General features: G+C 44.0%; 2 protein-coding genes across 6 annotated transcripts in view; one reads left to right on the forward strand and one right to left on the reverse strand.

Moving 5' to 3' along the window:
* Nucleotides 1-3,039, reverse strand: part of Rb1cc1 (RB1 inducible coiled-coil 1) — a 68,863-nt gene extending 65,824 nt beyond the window's left edge. For 4 of the 5 annotated variants that reach the window (XM_029567268.1, XM_008840907.3, XM_017800076.2 and 1 more), the window contains exon 1: nucleotides 2,909-3,039. The gene's annotated coding sequence lies outside the window, so the exon portion shown is untranslated. Of the gene's footprint in view, nucleotides 1-2,596; nucleotides 2,771-2,908 lie in introns of those variants that run through there. The other variant, XM_029567266.1, reaches the window with a different exon arrangement.
* LOC115071670 (translation initiation factor IF-2-like) lies at nucleotides 2,672-14,049 on the forward strand. The gene is made up of 2 exons (XM_029567255.1): nucleotides 2,672-3,709; nucleotides 13,706-14,049. The coding sequence occupies exons 1-2, from the start codon at nucleotides 2,672-2,674 to the stop codon at nucleotides 13,949-13,951; spliced, it is 1,284 nt and encodes a 427-aa protein (XP_029423115.1). The 3' UTR covers nucleotides 13,952-14,049.
* The last annotated feature ends 2,351 nt before the right edge of the window (nucleotides 14,050-16,400 follow it).

Here is a 16,400-nt window from a genome sequence, read left to right on the forward strand (position 1 = left end):
CAGTTTCTTATTACAACTTATAAAACTTGAATGTCTACAAACCTCCTGCCCCCTCCTACTACTGTTGCCCCTCACTCCTTCCAATTCATTTCCAGTTCCTTCTTCCTAGGAGAGGCCTTGAACCTCTGGACATTCACATTTCCTATTTCTTCTTCCCAAAAACGGCTGTCTTGACAAATAGCCATTCCCTATTTTTAAGGTTCAAACCCCAGCTCCAATACACACATCATGCGCTTCACATCCTCCTTTTGCTTTTTCCCCTTTGCCCATTATGTTCTCCTTTTAACATTTTTTCCCTTTTCTTTCTGAAGAGAGGGTCTCACTATGTAGCCCCAGTTGGCCTGGCTGGAACTTGCTAATGCAGACCAGGCGGGCCTCAAACTCACAAAGATCTGCCTGTCTGCTTCTGCTTTCCAAGCACTGTGATTAAAGGCCGTGCGCCATCATGCCTTTTATTTTTCTTTTCAATGAAGACAGAGATTTGGGTTTGTTCATTCCAGAATAGTTATCAAAACTCTTATGACTAATGAATACTTACCAAAACTTACCAAAAACCTGAGTCAGTCATGACAGTTCTAGGAAAGAGAACCAAGAGTTGGAGACCAACTGGAGCCACAGTAAGATCAGTCTCTAAATAAGAACAAAACTGAGATGGCTAGGGTGGGTTTTTAAGATTTTATGTGTTGTCTAATGTATGAGTGCACAAGTATGCAGTGCTGAAAAAGGGTGTTGGATCCCTGGGAACTGGAGTTACAGAAGGCTGTGAGGTACCATGCAGGTGCTGGGAAATGAACTAGGTCCTCTGAAGGAACAGGAAATGTTCTTCCCTGCTAGGTCATCTCTAGTCCCAGCTAGGTTGTTTTTAATGACAAAGTGGCTCATCCATACTACTTTTCTCTCTCAGGCTAATAATCTATACCCCACAGATACTCAAATCTGTCCAAGTCAATTTCCAATAACGTGCAGTTGTATAAAATTCATTCTATTTTAGGAGGTGAAGGAAAAAGGACCAAGAGTTCACGACGAGCCACAGCTACACAGTGCATCTGTGGAAAGCCTCGGCTACATGAGACCCTGACTCAAGAGATCTTATATTCCTTATTATTTCTTAGTTACTGGCTCAGGAGTCTAAATGTAGTAAGCAAATAAAAGGATTATGAATGAATGTGGGAAAAAAAAAATCACATTTTCACTTGAGTTTCCAGAGGCAGTGCTTACAGTACAACAAAGTGTAGCAGGGCATGGGAGCTCATGCCTCCCAGCAGTGAGGAGGTTGACACAGGAGGATTGCTATGAGTTTGGAGGCCAGTATGGTTATATAGTGAGTTTCAAACCAGCGTGGACTACACTGTGATATTCTTTTTCCAAAAAAAGAAAGAAAAAAGAAGAGAATGGGCTTAGAAATTAGCTGAAAAAAATTTCTGCTAGCCTTTTAAAAAGAAAATCGTGATGTACATCCGGGGGCAGTGGAAGGGTTCCGTGCCCTAGCATGTTTTAAGCGCTGGGTGTTTGTTTTTCTTTCCCATCGCTGCAAGCAAACTAAACAAGAAACAAAATTGAAATCAGATCTTGTATTCTTTGCCCTTTGGCTTTTACGGATTTAGTTGTTAGAGAGCCAGAAAATCTCTAAGCACGGGGGGCTGCTTTGTTGTCTTCTCTGAGTGCCAGTAACAACATAGAAAGAATCCGGTCCATAAATATCTCGAAATTTGATTCCAAATAAACTAACTTAAAATACTTTAAACATGTACCCAAGTCCACTTAACACCAGAGAGTTATAAATTGAACCGCTAAAGCCCATCTAAGTTTTTTTTTTTTTCAAGTTTTTTTCACTCACTGTGTAACTCAGAATAGCCTCAAGCACCTACCTATCTTCCTGTTTCAGTCTCCTGGGACGCTGATGACAGGTATGTTCCACACCTGGCTTTTTAGCGAAGGTCTTAAACACAACTGTAAATGCTAAGACATGGCAAGAATTTTACTAAGAAAATACGCTCATCTGTGCCATGTTTTGTAACAACACTAAAATCAAAAGAAAAAAATATTCACTCCTAGAGTAATGGCACACTTACTGAACAATAATTTAAGAAAATAATCTATTAAAAGAGAGTAACGACATTCTTAAGCATACATGCAGGTCTGTTTAGGTAGTTTCTAAACTAACTTTCTAAACTCTCAGATAAAAATTTAGTCCCATCAACCTAAAAGCCTTCTTACAGAAAAAAAATGGTTAGCAAAATGGGCAGTTTAGTGTTTCTAACAAGACCAGACAGCATACCCACCCAGCTGCAGTGACTTTATCAATAGACAGCACGTTAATGTTCCTTGGCACCCAGATCTATGCAAGCTCATGGAATGATCACCACAGAAAGGACGTGGTTATGAAACCATCAAGAGTAAACACAGCACACCACAGATACTCCATTCGGACGCTGTCCTTCCTCCTTTTGTCCCTGTATTTCCATTTTTCCCAAGTTGTGAAATCCGCACCCACACCCCATCCCAAATCTATCAGCGGGGCGGGCGGAGGCTGAGTCATTCCCGAGAGTAACTTTACACCGATCCTCGCACTCCGGGGTCGGGACAAAGACATCACCTCTGGGTTCCTCCCCTGTGCGCGCTCCCTTCGGCCCCGGTCCAGGACCTCTCGGGTTTCCCGAGTCGGCACTCCATGAGGGCGAACCCCGGCCGCGGAGCCCACGGCAAGGACGCCTCGGGCGTCCACGAGCCCCGCCACTCCCGCAATTCCGTCAGGTGCTGGCCGGCGGCGCGCTCGGGGAAGCCACAAAGCGGCCACTCGCCTGCAGCGTGGTGGGGCCGGCGACCTCCGGCAGGGCCTGCTCTGAGACGGGCGGGTACCGCGCTGGGCTGCCGCCGCGGCTCCGGGACCAGGGGCGGCGGCACTCACCCGGCGGCGCCTCCTCCGCTGGCCGCAGCAGCACAGCCGGCAGCCCCCGGCACCATCTTCCGCCGCCGCCCTGTTACCGGCGGCGTCTACCGACCGCCCATTCGGTGTCGCCAACCGACACAACCGCCGGCGCCCGGCTGCCGGACGCCCGCCGCGACCCTGAGCTCCAGGCACGCAGGCGTTGGGCGCGGGCGGCAGGCCCCTCGGCTCTGCGTCCGGGGCCGGGAGGCCGGAGCCGAGGTGGTCAGAGCCGAGGGGCCGGGGAAGGGACCCGAGAGCTCGGCAGGGCCTGGATTCGGCCGCGGCGGGGTTTGTTATTGTCGACTCGGGCTCTTCCTCCGCGGAGCATGCCGGGAAACCAAACCTCTGCTCCGCGGAGCAGGCCGGGGGAGGGGCGCCCCGGGCCGCGCAGCGAGCGGTCTGCGCAGGACCGGAAGTCCCGTGGCAGCCCGGACTGGGGCGGCTCCTCCTGCTGGCCTCCGGCCGGGCTGGCTGCTGGGCTGTCCTGCGGTGACCCGGGAAGGTTTGTGGGGCGGCCTGCCGTGCTCCCCGCCTGCCGGGCGCGGACTACCAAGGCGAGCTCGACCTTCGCGCCGGAGTAGGCCCGGGCTGGTAGACCCCGCCAGACTCCGGAGCCGTCCCGGAGGCGCCCGAACCCGACCGAGGCCTCTGAGACAGGACCCCGAGGGCAGCGCCTGGGCCGGCAGAGCTGTCCTCAGGGCCGCTCCGGTCCCGAGGCTGGGACCGCAGGCAGCTCGGAAAGCGCGCCTGCTTTGCGGGCGGGGCGGCACGGTCAGACAGGTAAGCCAAGAAAACCCAGGGGAGAACCGTGTGAAGCCTGCTGCTTTGACCGGGGCTCCGCACGACCGTCGGCTTTAAGCGAAGTCGTGAGTTCTGTTTTGGGTTGACGGTTAGCACGGACGGAAGACCGGCTCGGGAGAACACTGCGTTTGTGAAGATTGTCGGACTCGGGCAGTGACGGGAAGCCACAGACCTGGAGTATTAAAATTTGGTGAACCAACGTTACTGTGCTGCTTTGCAAATTGTTATCTTAGAATATCTGGTAAAGTAAACGTTTGGGAGCGTGATCTCCATGCCACTGAGTTGTTTCTGCAAAGACGAGCAGTATGAGGTACCAAACTGAACCAGGTTTGCGCTCCTTTTTTTGTTAGGGTTCGCGAGGAAAAACATTTATTTGGTAAGCATTACCGACTGTTTGCATCACACTGACTCAGGATCTCCTAAGTCATGATTGTTTCTGTCACTTTATTTTTAGCTTTCCACTGCAGCCATGTCCCAGAGAAATCTTGACCATATGGCTTTCACATGCTGTTTTACATGCTCTGTGGTTTTCAACTGGAATTTTATTTCATTACTCCAGGAAAATAGAGCAAAAGTGAAAAATAATAACTAGATTGTTACTGTACCCTACAAAGATTTGTGTGGTGGCCCATCAAACAAATGAGCACACAAAAAATACTGGATAAAGAAAAGTATAGCCGGAAATTGACTATGAGAAACTCGGGCTTAGAGATGGCCTAGCTGGCAAAGGCACTTACTGTCAAAACTTAGTTCTATCCTGTGACCCACAAAGCAGAGAGAACCAGTTCCTGTAAGTCTGACCACATTTGCACACATACACACACAGTTCTAAATTACTTTAAAAAACAATGACACCTCTAGAATACATGGGTGCTTGTCCTTCCCCACATATCAGTGATATTCTTCAGTACAAATATAGTCCAACTTAGAATGTAAGATCATCACATAGCCCCATGACAGTCTATCTACTAAACAGTATTTTACTTGTCCCAGACTTTAATAATTTAGTCCTAATTCTTTTTTTTTTACTTTTTATTTTGTTTATTTTTATTTTATGTGTATGAGTGTATTGGCCTGCATGTATATGAGTGCAGCGGTGTTGTGCAGTGCCGTGGATGTCAGAAGAGGGTTTCAGATTCCCTTGGAACTGGAGTTATGGATGGTTCATAGCCGCCATGTGGGTGCTGGGAATCAAACCTGGGTCGTCTGCAAGAGCAGTCAGTGCTTTTTAACCTCTGAGCCATCTCCAGCCCCTAGTCCTAATTCTTTTAAATCAGGAACTTGAAGAAATTACCACAGATGTCTCATTGATACTTTATGTGGCATTGTAAATGTTTCAAGTTTATATACACCTAAAATTCTTTTCTAAGGCTAAGTGAAATGTGTAACATTCTGTAAGTATGTGTGTGTGTATATGTATACACACACACACACACACACACACACACATATATATATATATATATCTACCAAGGAGGTTTGCTACTAATCTTGTCTTTTGTCAGCATCTATTTTCCTTCATACTAAGCCTTAGTAAGCAAAACTAAAGAAAAAAATCTCCCAGCAGAACCACTTCAGATACCTTCAGACAGTATCATTTTGGCTTCTGGGCTTTTCTCAAGGAAACTGCAAACAAATTAGCAGGGACTTCCAAATTGTGTTATTAAATGGACACTGCTAAAAAATTTAAACTTACTAAGGTACTTGCCATTTTAATTATTCATGGCTCCCCCTTTCCTTGTGTTTTGTCTCTCTTGGTTGTTCTAAATGTCTGCCCGTTACTTGATTCTCTGCCAAATTCAAATAATGATGCTGTGAACTATATGAAAATTTGGTGCTGTGAGGTGTGGACATCAAATCTTGGCCTCCACACTTTTTAAAAACTTAATAGCCATTATCAGTGTTTCAGAATATTTTCAGTAAAGACAAGAGAAGTGAAGGCATTTGCCACCAAGCCTGGTAACCTGAGTTCTGTCCCAGAAACTCAAAGGTGCAAGGAGCAGACTGACTCCAAGGGGTCTGCCCTGACTTCTGCATGCGCACCGTGGCACACACAATGAATAACTTGTAAGGTGATCTTCTTCAGGAGTGCAGGGTTTGTGGACTGTCTGCTAGTGAACACTCGAGTACTTCAGTTCAAATCTGTAAACACTATTTTTCCCTTAGCATTAATTTCAATGTGTTCTGGTTGTTCCCTGAGGGGCCTGTGATTTTAGATCCTCAAGTTATATCTTCTAAGTGTCTAACATGCTGAGTATAAATCTCCTATTTAAAATACTAACTCTGGCCGCATGTGGTTTTGCATGCCTTTAATCCCAGCACTTGGGAGGCAGAGGCAGGTGGATTTCTGTGAGTTCGAGGCCAGTCTGGTCTACATAGTGAGTTCCAGGTCAGCTGGGGTTGGGGAGATCCTGTCTCAAAAAGATTAAAAAAATAAAAATAAAATATTAACTCTGTCGCTAGGTGTGGTGGTGCACAATTTAATCCCAGTACTCAGGAGGCAGAAGTAGGCGGGCCTCTGAATTCCAGGCCGCCAGGCCACATATTAAGTTTCAGGCCAGCGAGATGGTAAGACCCTCTCTCTAAAATGTTAACTCTGCCCCTGATGCCTAATGCACAGTAAATGTTGGCAGTGCCTCACAGCTTGTTCGGGCCCTCTAGATCTGACTGACCTTTCTGGCCTCCATTATTTAGCCATCAAAGACCACTCTTAAGAACCTTAAGTGATTTTGGTTTTTATATCAGATACAATTTAAACATTTTAAACATAGACCAACAAAAAGCTTACCATGATTAGTTACCAACCTATCTCCTGACATCTTTTTGTTCATGATGGTCTCTGAATATAACCCAGCTGACCTGGAACTGGAAAATTAGTCTGCCCTTTGTCGTGAATGCTGAAATTACAGGCTTGTGCTACCCACCTTCCCCCTTTCTACGTGCTTTATGAGTTTGTCCATCCAGAATGTTCTTCCCCGCTTCCTAACAGAGCTTGGACATTTGCAGCTTCCAACTTGTGAACAATCTGGTGCTCATAAACTTGTTAACTTTTGACATAACTGTGAATATGGATCTCTCCATGTCCAGAACGCTCAAGATTAAATACTATACATTACTAATTTTTAAATTCATAGAACATTTTAGAGCACTTACACAAAAGTTATAAAATACCTGTAGAATGCAGTAAATTATGTAACTGCTTATGTTGAAGGCCTAGTAAGTTTCTGTGGAAAACTGCTGTCTTCAAAGGCCAGTAGTAGTACAGGAGATCATTAAAAAAAAAAGCAACGACCACAGAACTGTAGTGATAGCTGTCCACCTGGGAAGTAGAGGTAAGAGGATCAAGAGTTCAAGGTCATTCTGTTATACAGTGGGTGGACACCAGCTTGGTTATGAGACCCTGTCTCAAAACCAAACTGCAAACAAGTTTATATGGCATTAATATTTTACAGAATACCTTAAGGATGTTGGGGTGATTGTGGTACATATCTTAATTTTGTTGGTTCTGCCTGATTTGAGATTCCATTCAGAACATATACTAAATATTTCTCAAACAACTTCATGTTATTACCCTGACATTTTAAAGGTAATGTTCAAATAGCAGTCACTGCAAGCATAAATTAGTCATGTTTATAATTTGGCTTTATTTAGTGTAAATCAAAATTACTCTCTGTTGGGACTGGTGAGATGGCTCAGCAGTTAAGAGCACTGGCCATTCTTGCAGAGGACCCAGCTTCAATTCCCACAGTAACTCCAGTTCCAAGGGATCTGAGGCCCTCTTCTGACTGTCATGGGCCTTGCACACATGGGTGTACTTACAGACCTGTAAGCTAACACTCATACACAAAAAAATAGAAATAAACTATTTTAGGATAAATAAAAATTTAGAGCTGGTAGGGCTAGAGAGATGGCTCGTTGATTAAGAGCACTTCCCTTTCAGAAGACCCAGGTCAGGGGACTGCAACTGCCTATAACTCTAGTTCTGGGGTATACAATACCCCTGGCCTCAGCAGGCACCTGGATATACGTGCACAAACACGTAGATGAAATGTTTTCTGAAATTGAGGGCTGGGGCTGTAGCTCAATAACAATGCATGTTAGCATGGATAAAGCCCTGAGTTCAGTCCCACCACGTAAACACAAAATAGCTGGGAGTGGTAGTGTATGCTTGTAATCGTAGCTCATGGAAGGCTGAGGCAAGAGCACTCTGAGTCAGAGGCCAGCCTGAGCTAATTTCTTACCCTATCAAAATAACACTGTGGAGCTAGAGAAATGGCTCACTGGTTAAGAGCACTGGCTGCTGTTGTATAAGACCCAGGTTCAAAGCCCAGCACCCACGTGGCAGTGACAGCCGTCTGTAAATCCAGTTCCAGGAGATCTGACACCCTCTTCTGTCTTCTGCAGGCATTGCATGACACGGGTACACTTACATACATGCAGGCGTAATACTCATATACATAAAATAAAAATCAAAAAATTAAAAAAATAACAGTAACACACAGTCCTCTATCAGAGAAGCATATCTCATGGGGAAGATACCTGCTGCTTGTGAGACACTCTGATACTTCCAGTTCCTTACTCTCCTGATTCTAATACTGGCTCTGCATTGATTATACCATCTTCTAGTGGTTTTAAATACAGTAACAGGAGCCTGATCTTGAGAGTCCATTACCTTACTATTTTGATTGGATGCCTCAGTGGGGAAACTTGTGATTATATTTATTTTAAAAATATAAAATTTCGCCGGGTGTGGTAGCACACACCTTTAATCAGGAGGCAGAGGCAGGCAGACTTCTGTGAGTTCAAGGCCAGCCTGGTCTACATAGTGAGTTCCAGGACAGCTGGGGCTACAGGGAGACCCTGTCTCAAAAAAAAAAAAAAAAAAAAAAAAGACCAAAAAAATAAAATTTCATAATTAAAACTTAGGAAACTCTCAGAGTTTACCGTTATAATTCTCTTTAGCTGTCTTAACAGTTAATCTAGTTTTTATAACTTTTCTCAAGTTTTACAAATTAGGAATTGATTCATGGAGACTAAGTTACTGAATCAGTATACTTCCTGTAGTTAGTGTTCCTTAGCTAGCCCCTGTCAGGACCAGAGTTTCAAACCACCTATTAAGGTTCCTCAGACCTTAATACATAATATTGCCCCTTATTTTGTTGTCAATTCAAATTAAGGAAGAAAAGGGTAAAAGTTTAATAGAAGTTCATCAGTAAACTGGTTCTCAGTGACAGAACTGTTATTTTGGGCCAGGCAGGGGGTGGGGCAGGTGCTGAATTAATGCTTAAGGGGCTGGGCTGTCGTGTGCCTTAGGATTTTTAACAATGTCCCTGGTCTCCCTCCACCTGATGCCAGTGATCCTCCAAGTATGATCATTGAATGTCCGAAGACACCCAGTTCCCTAGGGACTATTTCCCAGAGTCACAGCTCTAGCCTATGGCACATCTTCACAGTGAAATATAGTACAGGCACTGAAATTGCATTTTAGAAAAACATTTAAAGACATAGGTGATAGGTAAAAAGTTGGCAGAGAACGAGCGAATGGATGATGAGGCACCGAGGCACAGATAAAACTCCATCAAAATAGGGATTATTAGCAAAGAAACACATGGGACAGATTCCCTTCCGGGCAGGGAAAATTTCTGCCCGGGTCTTGAGCTGGGGTCTTTATAAAAGGGAGGCTTCTGCTTCCTGCAGAAGGAGGAAGGATGTATTTTTTTTAAGTTGGGGAGAGGGTGGGAGAGCAGGACTGTTAAAACCTGTCCTCTTTAGAGATCTAAGGGGAAGCCTGCTGTATTGGCCAAACAGTGGAGAAAAGTCAGCTTCTCTTGACTTCAAAGACCAAGGTGCTTATGCAGCTAGGTTCCCTTTTCTCAGAAGCATGAGAAGTCCTTGGGATCCTGTTGGTAAGGGGGCAGGGCTATCTGAACCTTAACATTAGGAATTAGATTACTGTAATTCACAGTTTTTCATATATTAGTGTCTCTGGAAAACTATGAATGTATGTAGCCATGGAAGAGGGTCTTAAATCTTGTCCTCGAACTGCCATCCATTCCTTGTGCATATCAAACTTCAAAAGTGGTAGCTTGGGGAAAAAAATCTAAAATAAATAAAATGGTAAAGATGTAAACATAAGGTAACAAAAGCTTGCAGAGCAGTTGGAGAAGCAGTCAGCCATGTTACACAACATTCCCTAAGACATCAGCCCCTGGGCATGTTCATTCTCTTCCAGATTCTTTAAGGAACTGCTTGTGTCCAGTGATGCAAAGGATAAATTACACGGAGAAAGAAACCCAGGCAATCTCCATCATCAAAAGGAAGTCAGAAGAGTTAGCTTTTGAGATTTAGGAAATTTTAGAAACATCTTCTAGTGTATCTTGCTTCTCTTTTTGTGTATAGAGCAGTGTGATTTTAAAAAGTGTCTAGTGGAATTTACAAAAGCTCTATAAATAAATACAAAGTGTATACTTTTTTGCATCTTCTAAACTACATGTCCTTTGCTTGTTTGTTTGGTCCCATAGGGATCCATCTGCCTCTGTCTCCCAAGAGCGCCACCACACCTGGCCTAGACTACATGTCTTTTGTAACCTAAAATTAATTTTTTTTCCAGTTTGCTGAAGGCCATGTGTTTTAATAAGATTTGTTTTCAGGCTTAGTTTCTCAAATTATTCTTTAGTTTTAGTCAACCTGCTTTCCATGCATGCAAGTTTTTTTTTTCAGTAGTCATTTTTCCTACATTGATTTTATGGATGTGCAGACTTGTGGTGGTCAAAGGACAGGCTATCAGTTTTCTTCCAACATATGGTTTCCACAGATCAAACTCTAGTTGTCAGGCTTTGTGGCCAGCACCTTTACCCACTGTGTTGTCTTGCTGGCCCCTCGTTCATTCTCTGTGTTTTGTTAAGGAGCATGACACCTGGGTTCCAATCCCACACCAGTCTCTAGTGTCATGTGGTTTAAGACTTTCTTCCTACTCTCTAAACTATACTGTCCTCAAAACCATAGTCCCTACCCCTTCCTGGTTCTCTCATTGGTGAATAATCTCACCTTTAAAAAATTTTTTTTAAATTTCATTTTGTGTGTGTGAGTGTTTTGCCTACATGTATGTAAGTGCACCTGTGTCTTGCAGTGCCTGGAGACCAGAAGAGGGAGTTTGGGACAGTTGTTAGCTACCATGTGGGTGCTGGGAACCAACCCTGGTCCTGTGCAAGAGCAACCAGTGCTCTTAACTGCTGAGCCATCTCTCCAGCCCCCTAATATCACATTCTTAATTCATGAGTGAAGAACTTCCTTACTTTCCTGCCAAGAATCTGCAGTCACATTTGTACCTAGACCTACTGTCAAACCTGTCACTATTCTTGCCAGCCCATTTTACTATCTCAGTCTGTCATTCTGTGGAAGCACTGGTAAATGCTAGAGAAGCCACACCTGTATTAAAAGATGCTGACCTGTTGATTAGAACTTTGATTATGGAGAGGTGTTATATTGCAAAATAAGAACCAAAGTATCCTGGGCTGTCATTAGTCCCCTTAATAGCTACTAATTCCCACCTCTGTATGTTCTAACATCCTTGTGACTCATGTGAAACACTATGGAATGTATTAACAGACAGCTTGCTCCACTTACCCCAAAGCCCAGATCATCATCAGAAAACATCTTAGACCTATAGTGAAGATTTCCCCCACTGTGCTGTAATCCTAGTATTTCCAATATGAAAACTGCCTTGATTTATGATCTTTTAACTCTAAAACTACATATAGATATAGATATAGATAAAATTAAAACTTCATGAATGCATGGTGGCATACATCTTTAACCATAGCACTTAGGACGCAGAAGTAAGTGGATCTCTGTGAGATCAAATCTGGCCTGGTCTACATAGTGAGTTCCAGGCCAGGTGGGACCTGGGAGACCTGTCTCTTAAAAAAAACAAGGGGCTGGAGAGATGGCTCAGTGGTTAAGAACACTGACTGCTCTTGCAGAGGACCCAGGTTCGATTCCCAGCACCCACGTGGTGGCTACGAACTGTCCTTAACTCCAGTTCCAGGGGAATCCGAAGCCCTCTTCTGACCTCTGCTGCATTACACGGTGGGTGTACTCACATACATGCAGGCAAATACATTCATACACATAAAATAAAAATAAAATATTTTTTAAAATTATCCATTCTGAGTATCATACACTAATTATGCCATTAGCAAGACTGGAAGTCCAGGGAGACATTATATATGTGTGCATGCATTTTGCAAGGTGCTAGGAATCAAGCCCAGAGCCTCACCTGCTAGATAAGCCCCTTCCCGCTGGACTGCATCCTCAGCGTCCTGGGGGAAGTGACACTGCAGATTGTGGTTTTGAGAAGCAAGAAGTCATCTGCAGAGCCTTTCGGTCCCTCTCTCTGGTTATCAACACCCCTCTTGAAATGAAGACCTGAAGTAAATCCTGATCTTGTCATTTTCAAATTGGCCTTAAGATTTAAAAAAAGTATGTCAATTGTGGTGGCACACACCTTTGGTCCCAGCACTTGGGAGGCAGAGGCAGGTGGATCTCTCTGAGTTCAAGGCTAGCCTGGTCTACATAGTGAGTTCCAGGTCACCTGGGGCTACAGGGAGACCTTGTCTCAAAAAAAAAAAAAAAAAAAAGGGTCTTATCCATACATAGCTGATAGGTTACATACATAACATACATAGCTGGTGGGTTACATTTAGGAATTAGAAAATGTGGGATCTTGTTTTTGGACAGTTGTCAAGTTCCCCTTTTTGTTTGGTTAATTGTTTTCTTACATAATAAAAAAATGTAAAGATTTTGTGTGTGTGTGTGCATTTGTGTATGTATGAATTCAGAAAAGGACTTTTGGGCTCAGTTATCAGGAGTCTAACTCAGGTTGTCAGACTTGATGATAAGCACCTTGACCTGCTCCACTTTGGCAGCCCTGGTGGTTTCCTGTTAGAGTGCCTCTGTGGCTAGGCTCTCCTCAAATTCATGATCCTTCTACCTCAGCTTCGATTGTTGGGATTACAGGCCCTGCACTACCTTACCTGGAAAATTCTTGAAAACTTTGTCACCTAACTGTATACATTACAATGAAAAATTGCACGTAAGAACTATTACAGTGCTGACTTTCTAATATCTGCCCATGCACCTCACATATCTGCCCATGCACAGCTTGTACCTCAACAGAAATACATTATTCTAGAGCCAAATATGAGTAACCAAGACCTGGGAACATTCAGGTTGCTTTGTAGGAATGATTTCATCGTGTTTTCATAGTTCCTGAAAATAAAAGTCAAGTTTCAAGGCATATTTAAAATACATTGGCAGCAGCAGCAGGTTTAGGTGGGTTTTAGCAAAGTAGGAAAATGTCTTCTGTAGGTGTTGAGTGTTACCTCATGACATTCTTATGTTTGGGGTTTGTGAAAGCTGTGGGCAGTGAATGGCTTTTAAGGGACTAAAGATAGTCCAGGATAATTTTATGAACCTGCAACAATCCAACTCTATAATCAAGAAAGTTCAGTCCTTAGCTTTGTAAAATCATAGGTGTGACTTTTTTCTAAAATGTTCAGTGTACATCCCAAATACACCTTAGAATGGCCATTTGATAATTCTGGAGAACTGCAACTCCAGCAGGTTTTGAAATCTCCACTGTTTATATTTTCATTTAAACACCTATTTACACTTAAAACACTGTCAAAAATAATTCCAAATATTTCTTCACCTTTTTCTGTCCATTTACGTTCATGTGTTGGGCCTTCATCCCTTACACCACGAGAGTTCTGGAACCTGAGTAAACGAAGAAGCAAAATGCTTGCTTTTTGGCCGTGAATGCACGTATGAAGCTCCCGAGAACAGTTTACCATCCCATTTTAAGATTATCTTTTTTAAAATAATGAACATCATCAAGAAAGCTCTCACCAGCTTTTGTTAAGAAGTTACAGGAAAAAAATAAAAAGCACTATGATATATATGCTTTGGTCACAGAACAGAGAGATGAAGCTGGAATTGACATGGACACTCCCTTCCTCCTGTTTAGCCCTCATAGTGCTAGAAGGTGCTGTGCAGCCTGCTGGGGATCAGTTATCAGTAGTCTTCAGCTGTGGGCCCTGCGTGCTACATTACTGCCAGGTGAGATGTGCCCAACTGTGTCACATTGCAAGTCTTACAGGGATAGCCCATGGCTTTCTGATTAGATTTTCTACAGGAAGGAATTCACATCTGGTATTGTAGACCTAGTTAAATTTCATGGCTTGGGAGGTCACATGCCCTAGTGTGGAAGCTATAGTTATTATTTTGATAAATGGACTTGATATGCCTGTCAAATTGCCCTCTAAATAATTATGTTCATGCCCATAAATTAGTGCTGCTGTCAGCTATGGTCAGAGAAGCTTCTTTTTGCAGTGGCCACAGAGACTCATAACTGGCCAAAGTGTTGAGAATAAATGTTGTTCAGCCGTAAGTGGGATGTCTAGATCGCCCCCACTAAGGTACAGGGAATGTTGCAGAATAGAGGACAGAAAGAATGTAAGAGCTTGGGAGTGGGCGGAGTGTTGTTAACTGCTATCCTCCAAGTATGACATAGCTGATGTTCTTGAGCTCACTGCAGCTGTGATTACCTGCAGAAGACCTGCACAGAATTGGGCCCATCAGCATGAAGGGAGTTAGGAACTCATGAGGCCCCACCCTTCCCTGAGTATTTACAGTTAGTGGCTGCTCTTGAAGGGAGAGATTATCTTCTTCAGTAGTATAGTCACTGGTAAGGTGCCCATGGCTCCTGTAAGCATTCCTAATGAAATTCACCGAGTCACCTCAGAATTGAGGAGAATAAAAGTAGAAAGGATTCTAGATGGAGAGAGAAATGGGGTCAGTGGGAGGGCAACAGATAAAGGTAATGGGGTGAATGTGATCCAAACGCCTTGTAGACAAATATGAACATGTCACAATGAAACCCATTACCTATAGCTAATATTCACTAATAAAAAGTTTTAAAGGCAGCCTCGTGTGGTAGTGCACGTGTTTAATCTCAGCACTTGAGAAGCAGATCTGGGAGTTCCAGGTGTGCCTGGCCTGTACAGATCAGCTCACAAACTCAGATCTGGTCTCAAAGAAACAAGGAGAGGGGGTGGGACAAAAAGATATATCTAGGCAGATGTGGCAGCACTTCTGTAATCCCAGCACTCAGAGACAGAAGGATCTTGAGTTCTAGGCTAGCCTGGTCTAGGCTAGCCTGGTATACCCAGTGAGACTCTGAAAAACCAAAAAACTATTATGTGTAAAAACATTGAAAAAAAGTGGAGCTGGAGAGATGGCTCAGTGGTTAAGAGCACTGACTCTTGCAGAGGACTCGGGTTCAATTCCCAACACCGACATGGTAGGAGCCATCTGTAGCTCCAATTCCAGGGGATCTGATGCCTTCTTCTGACCACCTCGGGCATTGCACAACATGAGTGCACTTACATGCAGGCAATACATTCATACACATGAAATAAAAATAAAATTTAAAAACCATTCAAAAGAGTATCGTTATCTTTTTCATATTTCATGTACCTGCTTCAGAAGTATTAAGATTTTACTTACAGAGCTGGGCATGGTGGTGCACACCTTTAGTCCCAGCACTTGGGAGGCAGAGGCAGGCAGATTTCTGTGTGTTCAAAGCCAGCTTGATCTACATAGCGAGTTCCAGGCCAACTGGTTCCAAAAAGACCAAATACATACATAAACAGTAGATGCCAATTAGTAATAATAGACTCCAATATGTCTGCTTTTATGATGACCACATGCCAATAATCCTGAACAGGGTCAGTGAAATACTACTCCCCCTGGAAAACATTCTTTTAGTTCAAGACAAGGTTTCTCATTCTAGAATCACTTCAAGCCAAGTATTCATTTTTTACAATGTCTTGTGTAGTTTAGAATGTGTAAGTCTGTCCTTGGCCCCTTGACCAGCAGCAACCCCTTTTTCCCACGTGTAACAGATGTGTCTCCAGATATTGTCGAATGTCCCTTCAGCACTGTCAAGGTTGATCTTGACCTAGGTTATAGATAAATCCTGTGATGTCCTGTGAGCTTAGCAGGTGGCTAAGCTTCAGTTTAGCACATTTTATCTTTCTGTTTGTTCAGTTTTTGTGCTAGGGACTGAACTGGCCTTACACACTAGGCAAGCTCTGTCCCCGACCGCTTTCCGTCTCGCCGGCAAGAACGACGCGGGAGGACAAGTCAGGATCCTTCTGCAGCAGTTTATTGTATGCGCATCTTACACTCTTAGAAGCTTAAAGACCGAAGACGCCGAGAAGCGGGAGAGCGGTTGCTTATATAGTCTAAAGGTCCCATCTATGACGTATAAGAAGCGGATTGGTTGCTGGAGATCACCCCACGGGAGGAGGCGAGGGAGAGCAGGCTCTTGTGCACACCCCTTATGGGCGCAGCAGGATGTTTACTGTTAAGAAGGTCCAGATACCGGCGCCATCTTGTAATGGCGGCGGAGGCTGTGGCTCTCCACAGAGTCAGCCATGTCAGGAGATCCTTGGTGACAGTGGACATTGTCCCAGATCTGCTCTGTCAGAAATGACCTCACCCACATCTCTTCCTTTTGCTTCTTTGAATATTAACCAGGGAGAGGGCTGTTTTCTGGGGAGTAGAGGGTTCCTTTCTGCCCAGGTCTGGCACTGGCCCTTTATTT

The sequence above is a fragment of the Nannospalax galili genome, unplaced genomic scaffold, assembly GCF_000622305.1.
Source record: "Nannospalax galili isolate Female #2095 unplaced genomic scaffold, S.galili_v1.0 scaffold639, whole genome shotgun sequence".
Classification (NCBI taxonomy): Eukaryota; Metazoa; Chordata; class Mammalia; order Rodentia; family Spalacidae; genus Nannospalax; species Nannospalax galili.